General features: G+C 43.4%; 1 protein-coding gene across 1 annotated transcript; it reads left to right on the plus strand.

Moving 5' to 3' along the window:
* The first annotated feature begins 1,126 nt into the window (after positions 1 to 1,126).
* On the plus strand, positions 1,127 to 13,838 carry trmt44 (tRNA methyltransferase 44 homolog). The gene is made up of 11 exons (XM_076725539.1): positions 1,127 to 1,701; positions 1,785 to 1,902; positions 2,736 to 2,955; positions 3,053 to 3,121; positions 3,525 to 3,632; positions 4,576 to 4,647; positions 6,165 to 6,271; positions 6,603 to 6,786; positions 7,923 to 8,271; positions 13,002 to 13,118; positions 13,242 to 13,838. Exons 1-11 carry the CDS (start codon positions 1,365 to 1,367, stop codon positions 13,472 to 13,474), a joined length of 1,914 nt encoding a protein of 637 aa, XP_076581654.1. The 5' UTR covers positions 1,127 to 1,364; the 3' UTR covers positions 13,475 to 13,838.
* The last annotated feature ends 2,945 nt before the right edge of the window (positions 13,839 to 16,783 follow it).

Genomic DNA, 16,783 nt, shown 5'->3' on the forward strand with positions numbered 1-16,783 from the left:
AATTAGGGTTTTTTTTTTTTTTAATCAGTTGCTTATAGGAATTCATGCCAGTATTTTTCGCTCCTGACAATGTGTGGGGCCATACTTTTGTTCTGACAATGCTTAAGCCAGGAGCTTAACAAACAATAAAAATAATGACAAACACAAATGATGATGAATCGATGAATGAAGCATCAGAATAACCCACAATTTATTTAAGTCATCCTTAACCCACCCTACAGGTACTTAGTCAATGACCTAATTCCCCCAATTTGATGTAGTTGATGCAGTTGATTCTCCGGGGCTAACAAGGAGTGTGTGGGGCAGATGTTTACACTCCTCATGCTGTCTTGCATCTCTGACACTGAAGTTTCTGTTTACAGTATGGGAAGCTCTCTCTGTCTTGTTTTATGTGTTTGAGAGACAAACCTGGCTGCAGGTGAGGGGACGTGGCCTTTGAAGACTGCTGGGAAAATGCAGTGTTAGTTGTTTGAATTGAGCAGAGGCAATACTGAGAATGAACAGAGAGAAATATGATAGTGCTGACAGTTTCCTTCCTCGTATATGCATGAGAGAGGTACAGTCAGAAATCCAAACTGTGGGTATTGTGAAATGAATGGAAAAAAGACGTCTGACAGAGGAACAATGAGTGAGCAATTCTCAGACAAGTTCATTCATTGGTTCACATTTGGCGAAAAGGTCACGAGTCAGTGTCAGATTTTGAACAGGGAGAAGGTGACAACACCCAATTTTAACATGAGTGCTTACACTGAGACTGCTAGGGATTAATAAAAATGCTATGAAATAACATAAATAATGTAAAGGAGACCTGAGTTAACATGACACTTAATTATTGATAATGAACATTATTTGGACTCCAGTGAGAAGCAGCCACAAAGGCATCAGTGATGGCACACCCTAAAAAAGTTAATATCACAATAGTAGTACCCAGATTATGATGTTGAGAGTTTTCTCATTGGTTGGAAATTAAAAACAGTAAAGAGTAGTGATAAAAAAAAACATGTCCTTTGTGATTAAAAGTGTTAAAAGAATCATGAGGGATCAACTTTATTACGTATTAGCTGTGGATTAAATGTAGACGTAGAGCAACAGCGCCCTCTGCTGTATGACTGTAAAACGTTTATTTGTCGACTGTGGCCACGTCATCATACTGCGACAAATCTTACTTGACTAATGTTCATAATAAAGCTCAGCATACGTTTGTTATGTTAGTGTGTGATTTGGGAAATTATACGAACTAGTTTTACAAGAAACAGGTTCCTTAAAGTAAGTCTTAAAGTCTCTGTATCTACAAAATAAAAGTCCCCGGAAGTCCGTTCTTCGTTTGTAAACACATGGCTTGTAGTCGTTTCTGATGCTCAAGTATGCCAAAAGTCTTTGAGTTAAAGTTTCCAGGAGAATGTAAGACTCTTCCCGAAGGCTTTTGGTCAGCCGTGGACGTGTGGATAAAGAAACCTCACGTTGTAAACAAGCGTCTCTGCGGGGTGAAGGAGACGGAGAGTGAAGATGTGGGCAGAGAGGCTCTGCGGTTCCTGCTGGACGATCCTGGACTCTCTCGGGATGTGTTGTCCTTCCTGACCAGCGAGCTGTCCCCTGCACAGACACACGAACAGGAGACACCCTGGTCCTCCAGTGTCAGAACAATTATCCCTAAAGTCAGCTGTTATGGGTCAAACCTGCATAAAGAGGTTATACTCAAAGGTAAGAGTGGACTTGAATGAAAGACTCCACCAAACTCTGTTCTCTTTTAGTAGCTTTTTAAAAAATGTCTTTGTCTCCTCAAGACTTCGGCAGACAGCAAGTGACCTTTCTTCCATTTGAAGAGGATTCAGGAGGGCAGGTGTGTCTAAAGAGGGGCAACATTTATCAGATTCGGCTCCTCCATCAGGACAGTGAGGAATGGTGAGTGGCTGCACAAACACAATATAAACAACTGAGAAAATCCACATATTAAATGTCTTATGTATTAATGTGTTTGTGATATATCTATATTGAGATATCAGTGTTGCAGTAGGTACTTTGAAAGTATGGTTATTGTAAAACATGATCTACATTGTTACTGTTGGCATAATATTGTTTTACATCATGAAGATCGTAAGATAAGAGGGTGGAGGTTGATTTAAGTGGCAGTGATGTCTCCTCTGCTGCACAAACTCTTGCCTCTCTTCATTTGTTTGCCTTTGTTGTCCCTGGAAATGTATTCACATTTAAAACTCTGGCCTGCTTTCTAAATCTGATGGATTAAAACAGGACATTTGGGCAGAAGGTAGAGTAAACATGAAAAATGTAATCCTATAGTAAATCTGTCGGGTGGATAAAGTCAGCTTGATTTGATGGGAAGGGGAAAACAAAGGGATTGTTCAGCAATCATGTGGAAATCAGACCTGATTTAGCTGCTAGCGGGGGGTAACGATTGACTCCTGGGCCTCTATTAACTCCCCATGTCTCCCACCTGCTGTGCAATATGTGCACTAGAACACTACAGAGTCAGTATTTGCTGTGTGGTAATTTGATTAGGCACATTAACTTGGAAATATGCAACATTAAATCACAAAACTACACTACTGAAGATCTTAACACTTGATTTTGACGCAGCGGCTCCTAAAGACAGCTCTTAAGATTAGCTATTAAAGCAAGACCCACATTAAGGCCCGTGTCTTAGTCAGTAATGTGCATTAATAGACCATATTCCCGAACAAATTGATGATTAAAATGAGCACAAACCTTATCTGCAGGGCCTTGGAGCTGCATGCGTTGGCTCCAGATGCGTGGCTCTCTGATGGCGTGGCGTACCCGAAGCTGCCCTGGCTCTCCACCGACCTGCTGCCTAAACTGGTGCGCTGGGCCGCCGAGTGCAGGAGCAGCGAGTTCAGGAGCACTTTGTCTCTGCTGCCGGTAGAGAAGTACAGCCTCCTGTACCAGCAGCTGAAGGAGAAGTACAAGGCCATGGTCAAGGTAAGGTCAGCTCAGTGTCTTTGAATGGTTTAAGGCTGATATTCAGGGAGAGTGTTGATCTTTATTACTGATGGTTCTTTTTCCACTTACTCTCCAGATTTGGCCTGAGGTCACAGATCCTGAGAAGTTTGTCTATGAGGATGTTGCCATTGCTACATATCTCCTTGTGAGTTCAAACCTGGTTGTTAATGTCAATGACTGATTGAATTGGGTCTTATAGATTGATGTGTGACATGAAGAATAGTCCTCATGCCTCATATGTCTTGTTGTGCTTACGTTAAACACGTCCGACCACCGCCAAGTATACACATGTCTATATAATGTACGTGTAGGTGCAACTCATTTTTATCTGCCACGTGTCCGGTCATGCAACCAAAGCTGGGTCAATCAATTTGAGTGTGAAACATGGCTTTGATCCAGTAAATCAATTGATAGGTCATGCCAAAGGCAGGTGAAAGGATGTCAGCAGCAGCAGATGTCACACGGCAGATTGAAATTGGGCTTTGCTAGCATGATTGAAAGCTCTCGTGAACACACAGCGGTGATGAGTCTCTGTCACTGAACTGCAGGTGCTGTGGGCTGAGGAGCGAGCGGAGAAGAGTCTGACTGCCCGGCAGTCCTTTGTGGACCTGGGCTGTGGAAACGGCCTCCTGGTTCACATCCTGACCAATGAAGGGGTAAGTTAGGTGCTGGGTGAATGTTAGCCTCATTTCTCTAGAGATGAATCATTTCTGAATGTCTGAGTCATTAAAACTGAATCCTCAAGCTCAATCACGTTTTTTTTTTTTTGCCTTGGGGTTCCCCTCACTGATGACAAAAATGTGATTTTAATATCACTTCCCAGTTAAAAGCTGCCTGAAATCCAACCAAAGCCACTGAAAACAACCATGATGTGATAACTCTGATGTAGACAGGTGGTTACTGACCTGATAACCTGCAACAGAATTTACTTAGAATCTTAAACTGAACTGACTTTCAGAAGCCTTAATGCCACAGTGTGTGAGCTAAATGCTAAATGAGCCGTCTTAATTCAGCTTTTTTGAATTTGTGAATTGGCAGTAAACCAACTGAGGCTGATGGAAACATAATTAGTTTTAGAGAAGTTGACCTGATGATCCTTAAATTGTTTTATTCAGCCAACAGTCCAAAAATATATGTATATAAAATTTTACACTCATATATGTTCAAAACCAGCAAATCCTCACATATGGTACCTGCAGTTTTTGATTTTTTTTTAGTTTGAAAGGTGAAATAATTAATCAAAATAGTTGAATTAACATGCTAATAAGATGCATTCCCCTGGAAGTTTTGACTGAATTAGGAAGGAGCTCACAGATTTCTAACAAATTGCTGTTGAATTGACCACTATAAAATCCAGATAAGAGGTCTTTAAATTAGCCATCTTCACTGGCAGCTTAATCAATGACATGGGCCTGCTCAGAGCCCTGCTGCAGGGATTCATGTCTGTGAATATATTAAATCTACAGCACCATGTCGCCTTAATGGCCAATCACAAACTAGGATAGGTGTAATTGAAATTACACACAGCGGCTGATCGTCAGAGTGTGAATGTGGCTGATAGCGATTAGCCGCTGACCGTCATGCCCTCTTGTGTTGCAGTATGCCGGAAAGGGCATCGATGTTCGGAAGAGGAAGATCTGGGACATGTACGGCTCCCAGACTCGGCTGGAGGTGAGTGGGCTGAGCTTGAAGGCGGCGGATTAATTATAACCATATTCAGGTTTTTAATTAGTGTTATTAACGTTTCATGTGGAATCCATATCACATGCTGCAGCTGTCTTTTCAGCCGTCGTCGCCCACTCAGCGGCGCTTTAATGCTTCACTTTCGAACTGGTTGAACTCTTTTCTGCAGTTTGAATGAGACGAGTACACATTTCACAACATGAGAAAATCCTCTCTGTTAAAACACAACATGTAAGTCAGGTGGCTGACAAAACAATGAATTGCCGTTTTGCAGCTTTTGATTGCGTCACATGATCTTTATCAGCAAGCGGAGTTCGGCCGGTTTGGCCAAAGTTGAGTTTCAAAATTCAGTCTTGACCTCTGAAAGAGTGCGATTCAGTTCCATGATAAGTGAGCAAACACTATCTGCTGATGAAGACCATGTGATGTGATGGAAAGCTCCATGCTAGCTGCTGTTTCCAAGGGCAAAATTTACCTGAATGCATGAATAAATAAAGAAAAATAAAACTAAGATAAATGTTTATTTTCCTCAGTTGATAACCTTTTAACAAGTAATGAATAAACACTCAAAATGCAATTAAATTTCCAGTTTTTGTGCTGAACATTACCCAGTGAAACTTATATAAGCATCATCTTATTAATTATTTTACTCCTGGATGATGGCACACATTGTACTCGAGCAACTATTTTGATGATCTATTTAAAAACAAAAAATGCCCAAACCTGTTTGTTCAAGTCTCTCAGATGTGAAGATTTCCTGCTTTCTGTGCTCTTATATGATAGTAAACATCATCATTGTGTTTGGAGCTGCTGCTCAGGCAAAACAAGCATTTCAAAGACATTTTTTTCTGGGTTTTTTTACGCTTAAAAACCACACAATTAATTGATTTGTTACCTGTTTGATAATATTGTACAAGTATTCACATTTAGACGTACTCATGCTCATATTTCCAGGGAAAGCTGCCCTCAAAACGCTGCACTTTCCCGTCTGGCCTCAGTCATTCATTTGACAACAAGCTGCTGACTGCTTCCATTTCAGGTCATCTATTATTGACTGATTTTTGTGGAGCGGATGTGGTAGACCAATCTTTCTGGGGCCTCCAGGGGTGCTGTGCTCAGTCCTGAACCTCCTTTTTGAAGCTGTCTCTGAAGCTCACAGGCCTCAGTGCTCTCAGCTTACATCGTGTGTGATGTCGGTGGTGCGCCTGCCCGTTGAAATGAGCCAAATATGAAAGGTTTTATGTAAATTCTTAGCTGGATTTGTCAGCATCGCGTTATTTCGATCACGTAAAGGCCGTTGTTTTGTCAAGAAAAATGTGGTGCAGCCCAAAGGCTTTAATACACATCACGTTGACAGGTGTTCTCAGATATATTAAAAGTTTGAGAAGATTAAAAAGTTTTCCTTTTGGACAATCTCCATAAATTGATTCAGAATCAAATCACGCCAGCGTGCATATTCCCTGCTCTAAGGGGCTCTTGTGCTTTTTGGGTCTTTGCTATTTCAGGAAAAGGCAATTACTCCCAGCGAGAGCTTCTTATTCCCGGGTACGGACTGGCTGATTGGGAACCACTCAGACGAGCTCACACCGTGGATCCCCGTTATAGCTGCCAGGCGAGTCATCAGCACACACAATCTCACTCAGCAGCTCAAGTGCCAGCTGATCTCTCCCATTGGGAATAACATTATGGGCTGAGGGAGGATGTGTGAATTTGTGCGTGTGTGTTTGTTCCTGTATGTCAGTTCAGTAGTGTGTATTAATGAATGCAACCACCTGATGGCGATGTTGAGCCTCAGTCTGAGAAGTCTGCTTTCCTCTATGTGATGATAATCAGTAGAAATGGATTGTTGTTTCCTGTCTGAATCTTCCTTAAAGGAACATAAGTAGCACACAAACACAGAACATGTGTAATCATCGTTTTCTTTGCCGTCGCTCTCACCGCAGGTCTTCTTACTCCTGCCGGTACTTCGTCCTGCCCTGCTGCTTCTTCGACTTCTATGGAAAATACCAGAGACGTCAGTGCAAGAAGTCTCAGTATAAGGAATACATCGACTTCATCACTGAGGTCAGCCAAGTGAGCGGCTTCAACACGGAAGAGGACTGCCTGAGGATCCCGTCCACCAAACGGGTACGAGTCAGAGCTGTGAATCTTGACTGTATGACTTCCTGTATTTCACACAGAACTGGTCTTACTGGTAAACATCTGTCACATAGTGCGACTGGGATCTATTACTTCTTTAAATCAGTACTTCAAAACAAGTCACAGCTGCTTGTTTTGTTCATAAAAATGAGGACATACAAAGAAATCCTTTAAATCCAGCTGTATTGTTTTTCTTCAGACTTTGGTAAAACCACTCCAGATCCACGGAGGACTTCATACAACTGTCTTCACAGCATGAGAAATACTTTACATGACGAATATGTAATAACTTCCCCTGTAAAGCTGGCAGATCGCCCCTTTAACACTGCCTAAATAATAAAACAAATGGACAGTTTAGACATAAAGATTTGGACATTAGCTTTGCAAGGATTCAGCACATTGTTTGACTGTCGGACTGCGCTGAAGGGAGAAGACACCATATTCTGAAAGCTTTACTTGTTTACCTGGATTATTTTTAGGACACCTCTCTTTGAAAATAACAAGTCTAATCTGTGGATATATACAGTGCATGTTCACACTCTTGTAACTTTTCACAGTACTGGCAGTGCGTAAAAAAGACTTCATAGTGGTAGAATCAGTGGGTGGTACGAAGTCAGGGCGCCACGCTGGGTTCTCGAATCGCTAATGCAGGTACCTGAAGCCGAAGTCGTAGGTGTGACTCTGACTTTTGTCGCGTCTCTTTTTTTGTCTCTGACTTTTGTAGTCTTTCTGCACCGCGGCTCCCTAACAAAGCAGAGATGTCGTGAGCGGATTTTTTTTTCTTAAACAGGAGACAGACTTTTGCAGGAGTCAGCAGATTTCTGTGCAACATCATCATGAAGTGTATTCCTGCTTACAGCTGTGCATTCCTGCCTTTTTCCCACCTGAGCCTCATTTAGACGTACACAGATAAATGAAGTCTTCATCAGACCCAAAGGGACATTTTGTCTCACAGCTGGTAGCTTTTAATGGCTTCACTGCACATGGGAACTTAAAAATAGAGACGCTTTGTCCACATTTTAAGGGTTTTCGTTGTCATTTTCGTCTTTGGAGTCTCTGGTTTTCTAGTTTTGAGCCTCTGGACTCTGGGGAGTCGTCCTGATCTTCAGCTCCTCTTCCTGCAGGTGTGCCTGGTGGGAAAGTCTAGAAACTACCAGCTTCCTGACGAGGCCGAGGCCGAGCGGCAAAGAGCTTGTTACGTCGAGAGCCGCCAGACTCCCTCTGCGGTCACACTTCAGGGGTCAGGCATCAGAGATGATGCAGGCTGTTGCCATGGGAGCAAAGACAGTGACGGGACCCCCAGGAGCAGCTGGGGAGCCGGGTTCCAGCCCAGAGACAGGGTTGAAACGGTTCGAAACTGCGCCGCTCTCCCACGGGAGTTTGTTGACAGTGTTGTCCTGCAGGTTGCTAATGCTCTTCTGGGAATGACTGAGGATAACGGCGGGGGGTCCTCCAGCGACTGGAACAGAGGAGGTAAACCACCAACAGCCACGAAACACTGGAGATAAACAAACAAATCACACAAGTCTCTCCGGATGTGAGCCGCTACTGAAGTGATGAACAGGTTCAGATTAAATCCAGAGAAGGACACACTGTCTGTGAAGCTCACTGATCCGGCCTTATTATGCTGCACTCTGGGGGTTTCTGAATTCATTACTTTGTAATATCTGTTAGCTCCTCTGCCCAACAAAGGAAGAGATTTGTATCAACAGAAGCGATGAAGTTGAGAAAAAAGGGTCAAAGTTTTTAGGCTGGAAGGCAAACCTTGTAACAGATATCCTGACTGGAATACTCTCATTCTATGCCTTTTTAGAGCGAGCTGATTATTTTATCCATTAAAAGATCGTAGCTGTAAAACCAACATACTACTTAAAAACACAGACACTGCAAGATGAAATGCAGTATCTACTTGTTTGTTTAAGAAAACATCTCCTCATATCCTGATATGGCAAAACAGGTGCCAAAAAGTGAGATTCAGGTCTTAAAGGAGCAGTTATTTGCTTTCTAGCTTAGCTTAGCAAAAAGAGTGGAAAAAGGGAAACAGCTAGCCTAGCTCCGTCAAACTGTTGTTGATATTTTGGTTACTGTGCAGTGTGTGTACGTGCTAATTAGTGAGCTTCAAAGGTGCTGGGAAACAGACAGAGACGAGCCGTTCCTCTGTTTCTAGTCTTTGTGCTAAGCTAGGCTAAGCAGTTGCTAGCTGTAGCCTTGTATTGTATAGACAGATATGAGAATGGTATTGATGCTCTCATCTCTCTCTGCCAGAAAGCAAAAAGCACAATCCTAAAAAACTAGATCTTTAACTCCATTTAGAGTAAACCGGTAGCTGCATTGTTCGTGCCTGTGTGCTGCAGCTACAACCTAAATACCTCCAAAACAACACGAATGAATCACTCCTCACATTTCTCGTCAGTACCCTTTCTAGGTGCTTTGCGGCACGTCAGCAGCTTCTGAACCCCTCGTCTGATCCCCCCTCCATCATCCTATCCAACCCTCCACCTCTCTCGTCAACACCCTGTCCCCTCTCGGCATCAGTCGACAGGGCCTTCGTGACACGGAGCGAAGCCGCTTTGAACTCTGTATCTCACCCTCCGCCAGCCGCTTCCTGCACCACACGGCACAGAGAGCGCAACACGGCATCACGCGCGCACACACACACACCGTCTCACTCACACACCGCCCATGCATCACCTTTGTCAACGCCTCTGCACCCCCGCTGCCACGCAGACACACACAATACGAATGAGATAAGGAGATGAGGACCACTATGATTAAAACAGAAAATTCTCTGTCAGGATGTCAGTGCTGAAATTAGAGGTAGAAAATATGAGGGAGAGCGAATAAAGGGAGTCTGTGACTCTGTGCAGAGATGACTGGATGAATAATGCACCACCGTCTATGATTTATGCATGAGTATGCATTTGTATTGAGGTATTCCTACCAGTTATCTGCTGTGTAAGAACAAAGGGTAAATTCAGGTTCGGCCGGCCTGTATTGAATAGATCCAGGAGGGCCTCAGAGTCATCGAAAAGGCTTTGAGATTCAGTTTCTCTCCATTTTTAATGCATTTTCAAAGAGTGTGATTTTAAATATTATGTTTTTATATTTCAAGTGATGCTTAAGCAGAATTTTGGTTACACAGTTTGGCCTCCAGGCTTCAATGTAAGTCTAAATTTTGCTGAACATATTTATCAGTTGCTCCTGAGCTCCTCGTCTCTTTTTTTTAATTTCAAGTACAGACAGAACTCAAAAACACACATTTAACGCATTAACAAAGAAGCTTGTCACCTTGATCAGCCTGGGGAGTTGCTGTAGATTTGCCCAAAGGAATATTTTGTATCTGATATGTACATTTCTCCCCCTGCGCATATGCAGAATTGAAGCATTAAGATAACATAAGCAGCCATGCAAACAGCAGCATTTGAGGGCTAAGACTGCTGGACTTTTTTCCAGATGTGTGTGTAAAATACTGCAGTCTAGGGCTGTGGATTGATCCTCAGTATCAAGTGAAATTTTTTCTTAACACTCAGAAAAGTGCAAAACAGGCTTAAGGATTGAAAGTTTGCATCAAAATCTTCTTTGTTCTGATCAAAATGAAGAAACTTTTTAACCTTCCTGTGTTTTACTTCAGCAAAGTTCATTTTTTGAAACAATGTGACAAATGTTCGAGCAACGGCAGCTGTTGCATCCGACGTTTTCGAATAGTGAACGTGCGAAGCTGGCCACTCGAGCTCTCAGTCGAGTTACTAATTCATGCATGCTGTGCTGCTGACTGGGCTCGTGGAGTTATGTAATCGTGCTGAGAGCGAAAGTTAGTGTGTAACTGTACATCAAACATGCAACACGAAACCTCAAATCAGTAAAATCTGCTCTCTCAGACATTTATTGAAAAGACGGGTAACCCAAAAATTCACATAAGATCTCATGTAAATGTTCTTCGTATTGTTCCCGTGTGCACCTATTGTAAGTGCTGAACAGAAACAGCTTGCATGACAGAGGGAGTGGGTGAGAGTAGGTACAGTATGTTATTAACGGGTGGGCGCCTCCCATCACGCTTTTTGCCTGGATGGGATCACACCTTGTTTGTAATACCAGAGCTGCAGCGATTCATAGATTTATCGATTCGATTGCCAACAGGCCAAAAAAAAAAAAAAAAGTCAACATGTCCTGAAAGCAATCATGTAATTTGCACATTATTCCATCATGAAATAGCAGCCTTACATACAATTATATCAGTAATTTGAAAAACCATTTGCTTTCTTCCTGTTCTTCAGCTTTTCTTTCGGCTATTGTGAGTATTGATTATGAGTGGCATCACGCACTGTGTCTCCTTTTCTTGGCTTGTGACCCTTGTGGCCCAGCATGCATCAGTGAGCATTTAGCTGTTTAGCCAGAGTGATGTTCCCCTTTCAGATTGGTCTCATTTTATAGATTTTAGAGTCCTGAAGACATAAAAGTGCTCCAGTATTTAATAAGAAAAAGGAAAGAATTGGAAAAGTAAAAAAAAAAAATGTGTTTCTCTTCTTCTTAGATTGTTAATCATCTTGTGAGCAGATCTGCTTCATAGGTTAGGTAAAGAAAGTTGAGTATTTCTGAGCATTTGCAGGTTCTAATAGACGATAAAATCAAAACAAGAGCAGCCCTGATTTACAGCTGTGCTCTTCGTAGCTGAAAATGATCTTTTCGAATGCTTTTGTCACCACTCAGCAATGTTAGAGCTAATTTTTCTCCACTCAGCCTGATTCTGAATTGGCCTAAGCAGCAAAAACAATCATCCACAACAAGCAATCAATTGCTGGCCATCTCAGCGTTTTGCACGGGGGGATGTTCAACCTTAAAAAAGAATCCGGCAATCCGAGCCATTAATAATCGTCTGCGTTGGTCTGAGTCCAAGCAGAGTCTACACTGTCAATACTGACCTTCTCCCATTAATCCCCATTAACATTGTAGGCAGCTCTAAACGGTGTATTGATATTATATTAAGGCCCGGAGCTCCCTGGCGTCTGGCTGCAGGACGGCAGCCTGCCCAGTTTCACACTCTGCAGCACAGGACTGCGTTTGGCCGCGCAAGTGTCTGTGAATGTGGGAGTGTGTTGCATATTTTAGGGATTATCTCAGCAATTTGACCAGCTAAATTTAGGGTGCATCAGAGTGGACAATATGTTTTCTCCGGAATTTCGGTGGCAGAAAAACAAGTTTTTAGAAACCTGGAAACCGTCATAGCTCTAAATCCAGTTTTAGATTTACTGTAAAATTAATCAAGCTGACCAACTGACCCTGGATTGGAGGTTGAGACAATATATTTCACAGTGACATCCTCTCATATTCAGTCATGTTTAAGCCAACAGGGGATTGCCTGCCCCCGAAAGGGCCAGCAGAGGTTTGGTGTAAAAGTACGATGAAGATCTGCAGATTTAGGTCAAATGCTGTTTATGAAAAGGCACAAAGGAGCATTAGAAATCCAGTGGCGTGTCCCTCTCCAATATGAAGAGGAAGAGGAGGAGGATTTTCATCTCTACAAAACAAAGGTCAGCCCTGATTGAATTCTCTTCTGGGGGAAAAAGGGCAAAGCCAGAAATACTGAACCTCTCATGACATGAAGCCTGAAGGCGGGGCGCTGCCATCACACAGGGGCACGCCATTTATCTGCGAACTCTTCGCTGAACTCGTGGCGTTGGACTTTGTGCATTTCAGCATCCCCGTCTCCCTTTTTGCTCTGTGGTATCTAAAATTACTGTCCCGGTGGGGGTGTGACGACAATGACTCACGCTCTCAAGAGGCCGGTGGGAGATGCAGAGGTGAAATGCATGCTGGTTGCTCTGAGCAGCTTTAATTGAGCACTCTTCACAGCCCTGACTAACGCTGAAAGACAGTCGACTGAGGTGTTTTTTTTCCCCTGTAAAATGTTCTGTATATAGAATTTATCGCCCTTTCACTCCTGGAACATTTTTTCTGGGACGATGTCACACCGCAGCCGTGCCTCTCTCAAAAACAGCTGCCGACATCGACTCAAGCCAATCAGCCGTATCGGACGCTTCTTTCACGCTCCATAACGGCGGATGAGAATTATTTCTGTGCATGCCTGAAGCAGCATGTTAATATATTGATGACTGTAACATCGATAGACCTCCTCCTGCTCCTTTGTCGCTCTGTTGTTTGCTCTCGTCTTTCATCCGCTCATTCCCCGCCTCCCTCCTCTTCAGGCAGCCTCTCTGTGAGCGAGGTCGCCGGGCTGTTGGAGCAGGAAACGCTGCAGCTCCTGAAGAAGGAGTGTGGAGGTCTTCAGACGCTGCTCAAGAACAACCACCAAGTCTTTAGAGGTAGTTTGACTTACATACATCCTCCCTCCTTCCACTGAGTCTACTGCAACACATGTGTTTGTCACTTTTGTACACTTTATTCTGAAGAGGTCTTGTATCTTCCTGTTGTTCCCTTTCTTTCAGTGGAAGGAGGGAGGGTGTACATACGAGACTGGCGGGACAGGAAGTCCTCCAGGGTGGACACCAAGCGGAAGCCCGTCGCCCCCGGTGCCCTGAAAACTCGTCCCTGCTGGTTTCACGACCACCACCCTCAGCGCTGCCCCCTGCAGGCTGAACACTGTGCCTTCGCCCATGGACCCGATGACCTCCGACCCTCCACGAGACCTCTGAAGAAGATAAAAAAGGCTGCCTTTTGATTGGCTCGTTCCTCCTGAATTCACTCAGTGCTTAAACCTGCTGTGAAAAGTCCCCACTTTCAGCCATGCAGCCGCAGAGAGGAAGGAGTTCAGGTCCAAGCCGTGTGAGTTTTATTGATGCGACATTACATCATTTCTGGGAATTGAGGCCTTGAAATTTCACAGTATCCTCTTTCATCTGCGTAACGCTTCCTGGTGCAGCTTCAGGTTTCACTGTTGGAGCTCGCTGACACTTGTGGGTCACTTTGCTGAAATTAAATTTCACGGGATTATTTCATCGTTCTTTTTATTTATTCAAGAAGTGGACTCTTGTTAAACTCAGCAAATTGGATTCTTACTGTATATTAAAGTGTATTTCAAACCACATCTTTGTATTCATTTAAAGATGATCAAGTCTATCCTAGATTTTTTTTTAACCATTTTTCATCCTGGTGAGGGGTTTTCCAAGCACTCAGGGTATTTTTCAACTTTTCACTCACTTTAAAAGCTTCTGTATACTTCACTTAGTTAATTCACCTCAGACAGGTACTTTGAGGTTCACAGGCAGGGCGGTGGATAAAGACCGGGCGGCATTTGAACAAAGTAAATGTTAGCGTTATGAATTATTTGTTGGCAGGAGTTGAGGGGTGAGCTGCATGCCGTCGCCTCCGGACGGGTGCTCACTGCTGTGTCTCTCTAACACAGTTCACCATCACCCTGTGGCTCAAATGTCAAAGACACTAAGGCCCACGCAGGGACACCAGTGAGGTGATGGGAAGCGCCTCCTCAGGGCTTTTTTGTTTGTGTTAGCAAGAACAATCAGACCATTCATGCCGTAAAGGACAGACAGTTCAATATTTCAGTCTCATACATGAAGATTGTGAAGCGACAAAGAAGACAGGAATACTTGTTACCGTCATCCATCATTATCATGTTTTCACTGTGTCACAGGCTGCTTAACAATGTGCTGTGTGCAGGTTTCTGACATTAAACGATGGGATATCTTGGTAATCCCATTTGGAGCCACAGATGTGAGAACTGACTACTGAAGCTTAAAGAGTTATACTTCTGACTTTGGCTTCTTGATTCATATTAAGGACACGACACCAAATGAGCAGTAAATCTGTCTCAGGCAGCAGCTGTCTGTCACATGCACTGTTCCTTCCTTGATTTTTTCTGTCGAGAGGATAAATCCATACTGTGGTGGAGAGGGGCATCGTCGGGTTAGTTACATATTAGCAGACTGCGCGCTCGCATATCCCCTGGAGCTCAACGGCTGCATGACTGAATATTGATGAAGATGTACACGTGTTTACTCAGTCTGACCACAGGTTCAACACGGGGAGAAAAAACAGCATCTTAATAGTTTTCTGGGTAATCTTGAGTGCTGATAGATAATTTACCACAGGTGAAAGGCCGTTTAGACATAATTGATGCTTCAGCTGTGATGGACATAAACCACAGCGGCACTGAAAGCGAGTGTGGTTGTGTTTTGACGGGCAGCCCTCGGTCATAATGTGCACAGCTATGTGTGGGTTTTAATGACCTGTTTAAATCATCCCCACCACAAACACACACATCATTACGCTTCCAGGAAGAAATCAATTCATGAAAATACTCCTTCCACTTCGGGTCTGCAAAGATCATCAAACCCAATCGACCTGCTGCCCTACATCTAACTGCTGAGGAGTGTGACGTGGCCGGGAAGTGGAGCCATTCACCTGCCCAGTCTCCACTTTCACGCTCTTGTCATGACCTTTGACCCCAGCCCTTTCTGACTGCTGTCAGCCATTATTACTCTGTTTGCGACCGCCTCGCAACACTGCCCTGGAGACCAGAGGAGATCCAGAGCAAGCAAAATTACGCCTCCTCCCCTCCTCACACGCACAGACCCCTCCATCCTCCCCTCCCCACCCTGACCACACGAGCCTCCCTGCTCTCACCCCTCATGTAAAAACATCATAGGAGGTCTGGTGCTCACCCAATCTGAAGAATGCATAATTGTGCCAAACAACATATTTGGTAACATATTAGCTGCCGTCACAGCTAACATTGGCAACAGCTAACATTAGCATTCAACCACATCCACTTCCAACCACTTCCTAGCCAACATAACTAACATTGCTGTTTCACATAATAATCTGAGAAGTCACAAAGTGATCAAGGAGAAAGGAAAACATAAATATTTCTGTGTCTCAAATTCATGCTTATTTGTTTCTGACTTTACCCAAATCTTTACTTTGCCTTGCTGGAGTTTCACCCCTTTATGACTAAAAAGAGAAATCTAAGAAGAGGGTCGCTGAAGGGTCATGAGTAGATATGGTTTGGATATAACAGTCACAAGCTAATAAGACTGAGAGCCACTAACATAAAAGACGTTGTCCAGTGTTTTTGGTTCCCAGATATCAGGATCCTGTTATAGTTCCATTGGAAAACTATGTGAACTATGTCAACAAGCTGTTTCCTTTAAAAGTGGATGTGTCTTACACAGGGTCTGATACTGAGCAGGGTAACTCCCATTGCTTCCAATAAGAAAACCATTATCTTTTTTTTTTTTTACGGTTCTTAGCCATAGACATGTGCATAAATGCATTAGAGATTCTGAAAGCAAAAGACAGGACAGAGGGGACCACGTTAGCAGACAGACAAAATTACTCCCCGTGCCTGAAATCTAGGTCAGTGAGAAGTGGCTGCATCTCTTTGCCTAAGCCAACAACTTTCCCTGTGTTCCCCTCATGCTTTATTCATTGTGGCACCATGGGGCCCGATGTAATGTAGCATCTCCAAGACACTATTTTGGACGTACACAAGTCTCTCTCAGCAAAGCGAGCCATGTAGGACTGCAACGCTGACAGCTGTCACTGCAATGACTTCTTTTGTTTGACTGCTGGTGCCTTAGAAAATCTCCTCTTTCTTCTCAGTTTTGTTTGAGAGTTTTCTGGAGAGAGGGCTTGTTTCAGCACATTATTGTGAGTCGACATCTGTATTTATTTAAGCTTGAATCTAAGGAACTACAAGATAAGGATATACGTCGTGATTCATTTTCCGTAAACTGACAGTTCACTAAGCCTGTCAAGCTTTCTGCTCTTGTAATGGAACAATGGCCTTGATATCGGCGTGAGATTGTTAATAATTTTTAAAACAATCCTTCATTTCAGACATTGGAAGACAAAAGCAGGCTCTTCATTTCTAACTGGCGACTATAGATGTTGCTGTCTGACGTGACCGCTGTTGCTAGCAGTTTTAATTAGCGGTAGCTAGCTAAATAAGCTAACGTTAGCTTCATGAATTGGTTGAAAATGCTGTCTCCTGCTGACATTTTGGTGTCAT

The sequence above is a fragment of the Chaetodon auriga genome, chromosome 24 (genome assembly GCF_051107435.1).
Source record: "Chaetodon auriga isolate fChaAug3 chromosome 24, fChaAug3.hap1, whole genome shotgun sequence".
NCBI lineage: Eukaryota > Metazoa > Chordata > Actinopteri > Chaetodontiformes > Chaetodontidae > Chaetodon > Chaetodon auriga.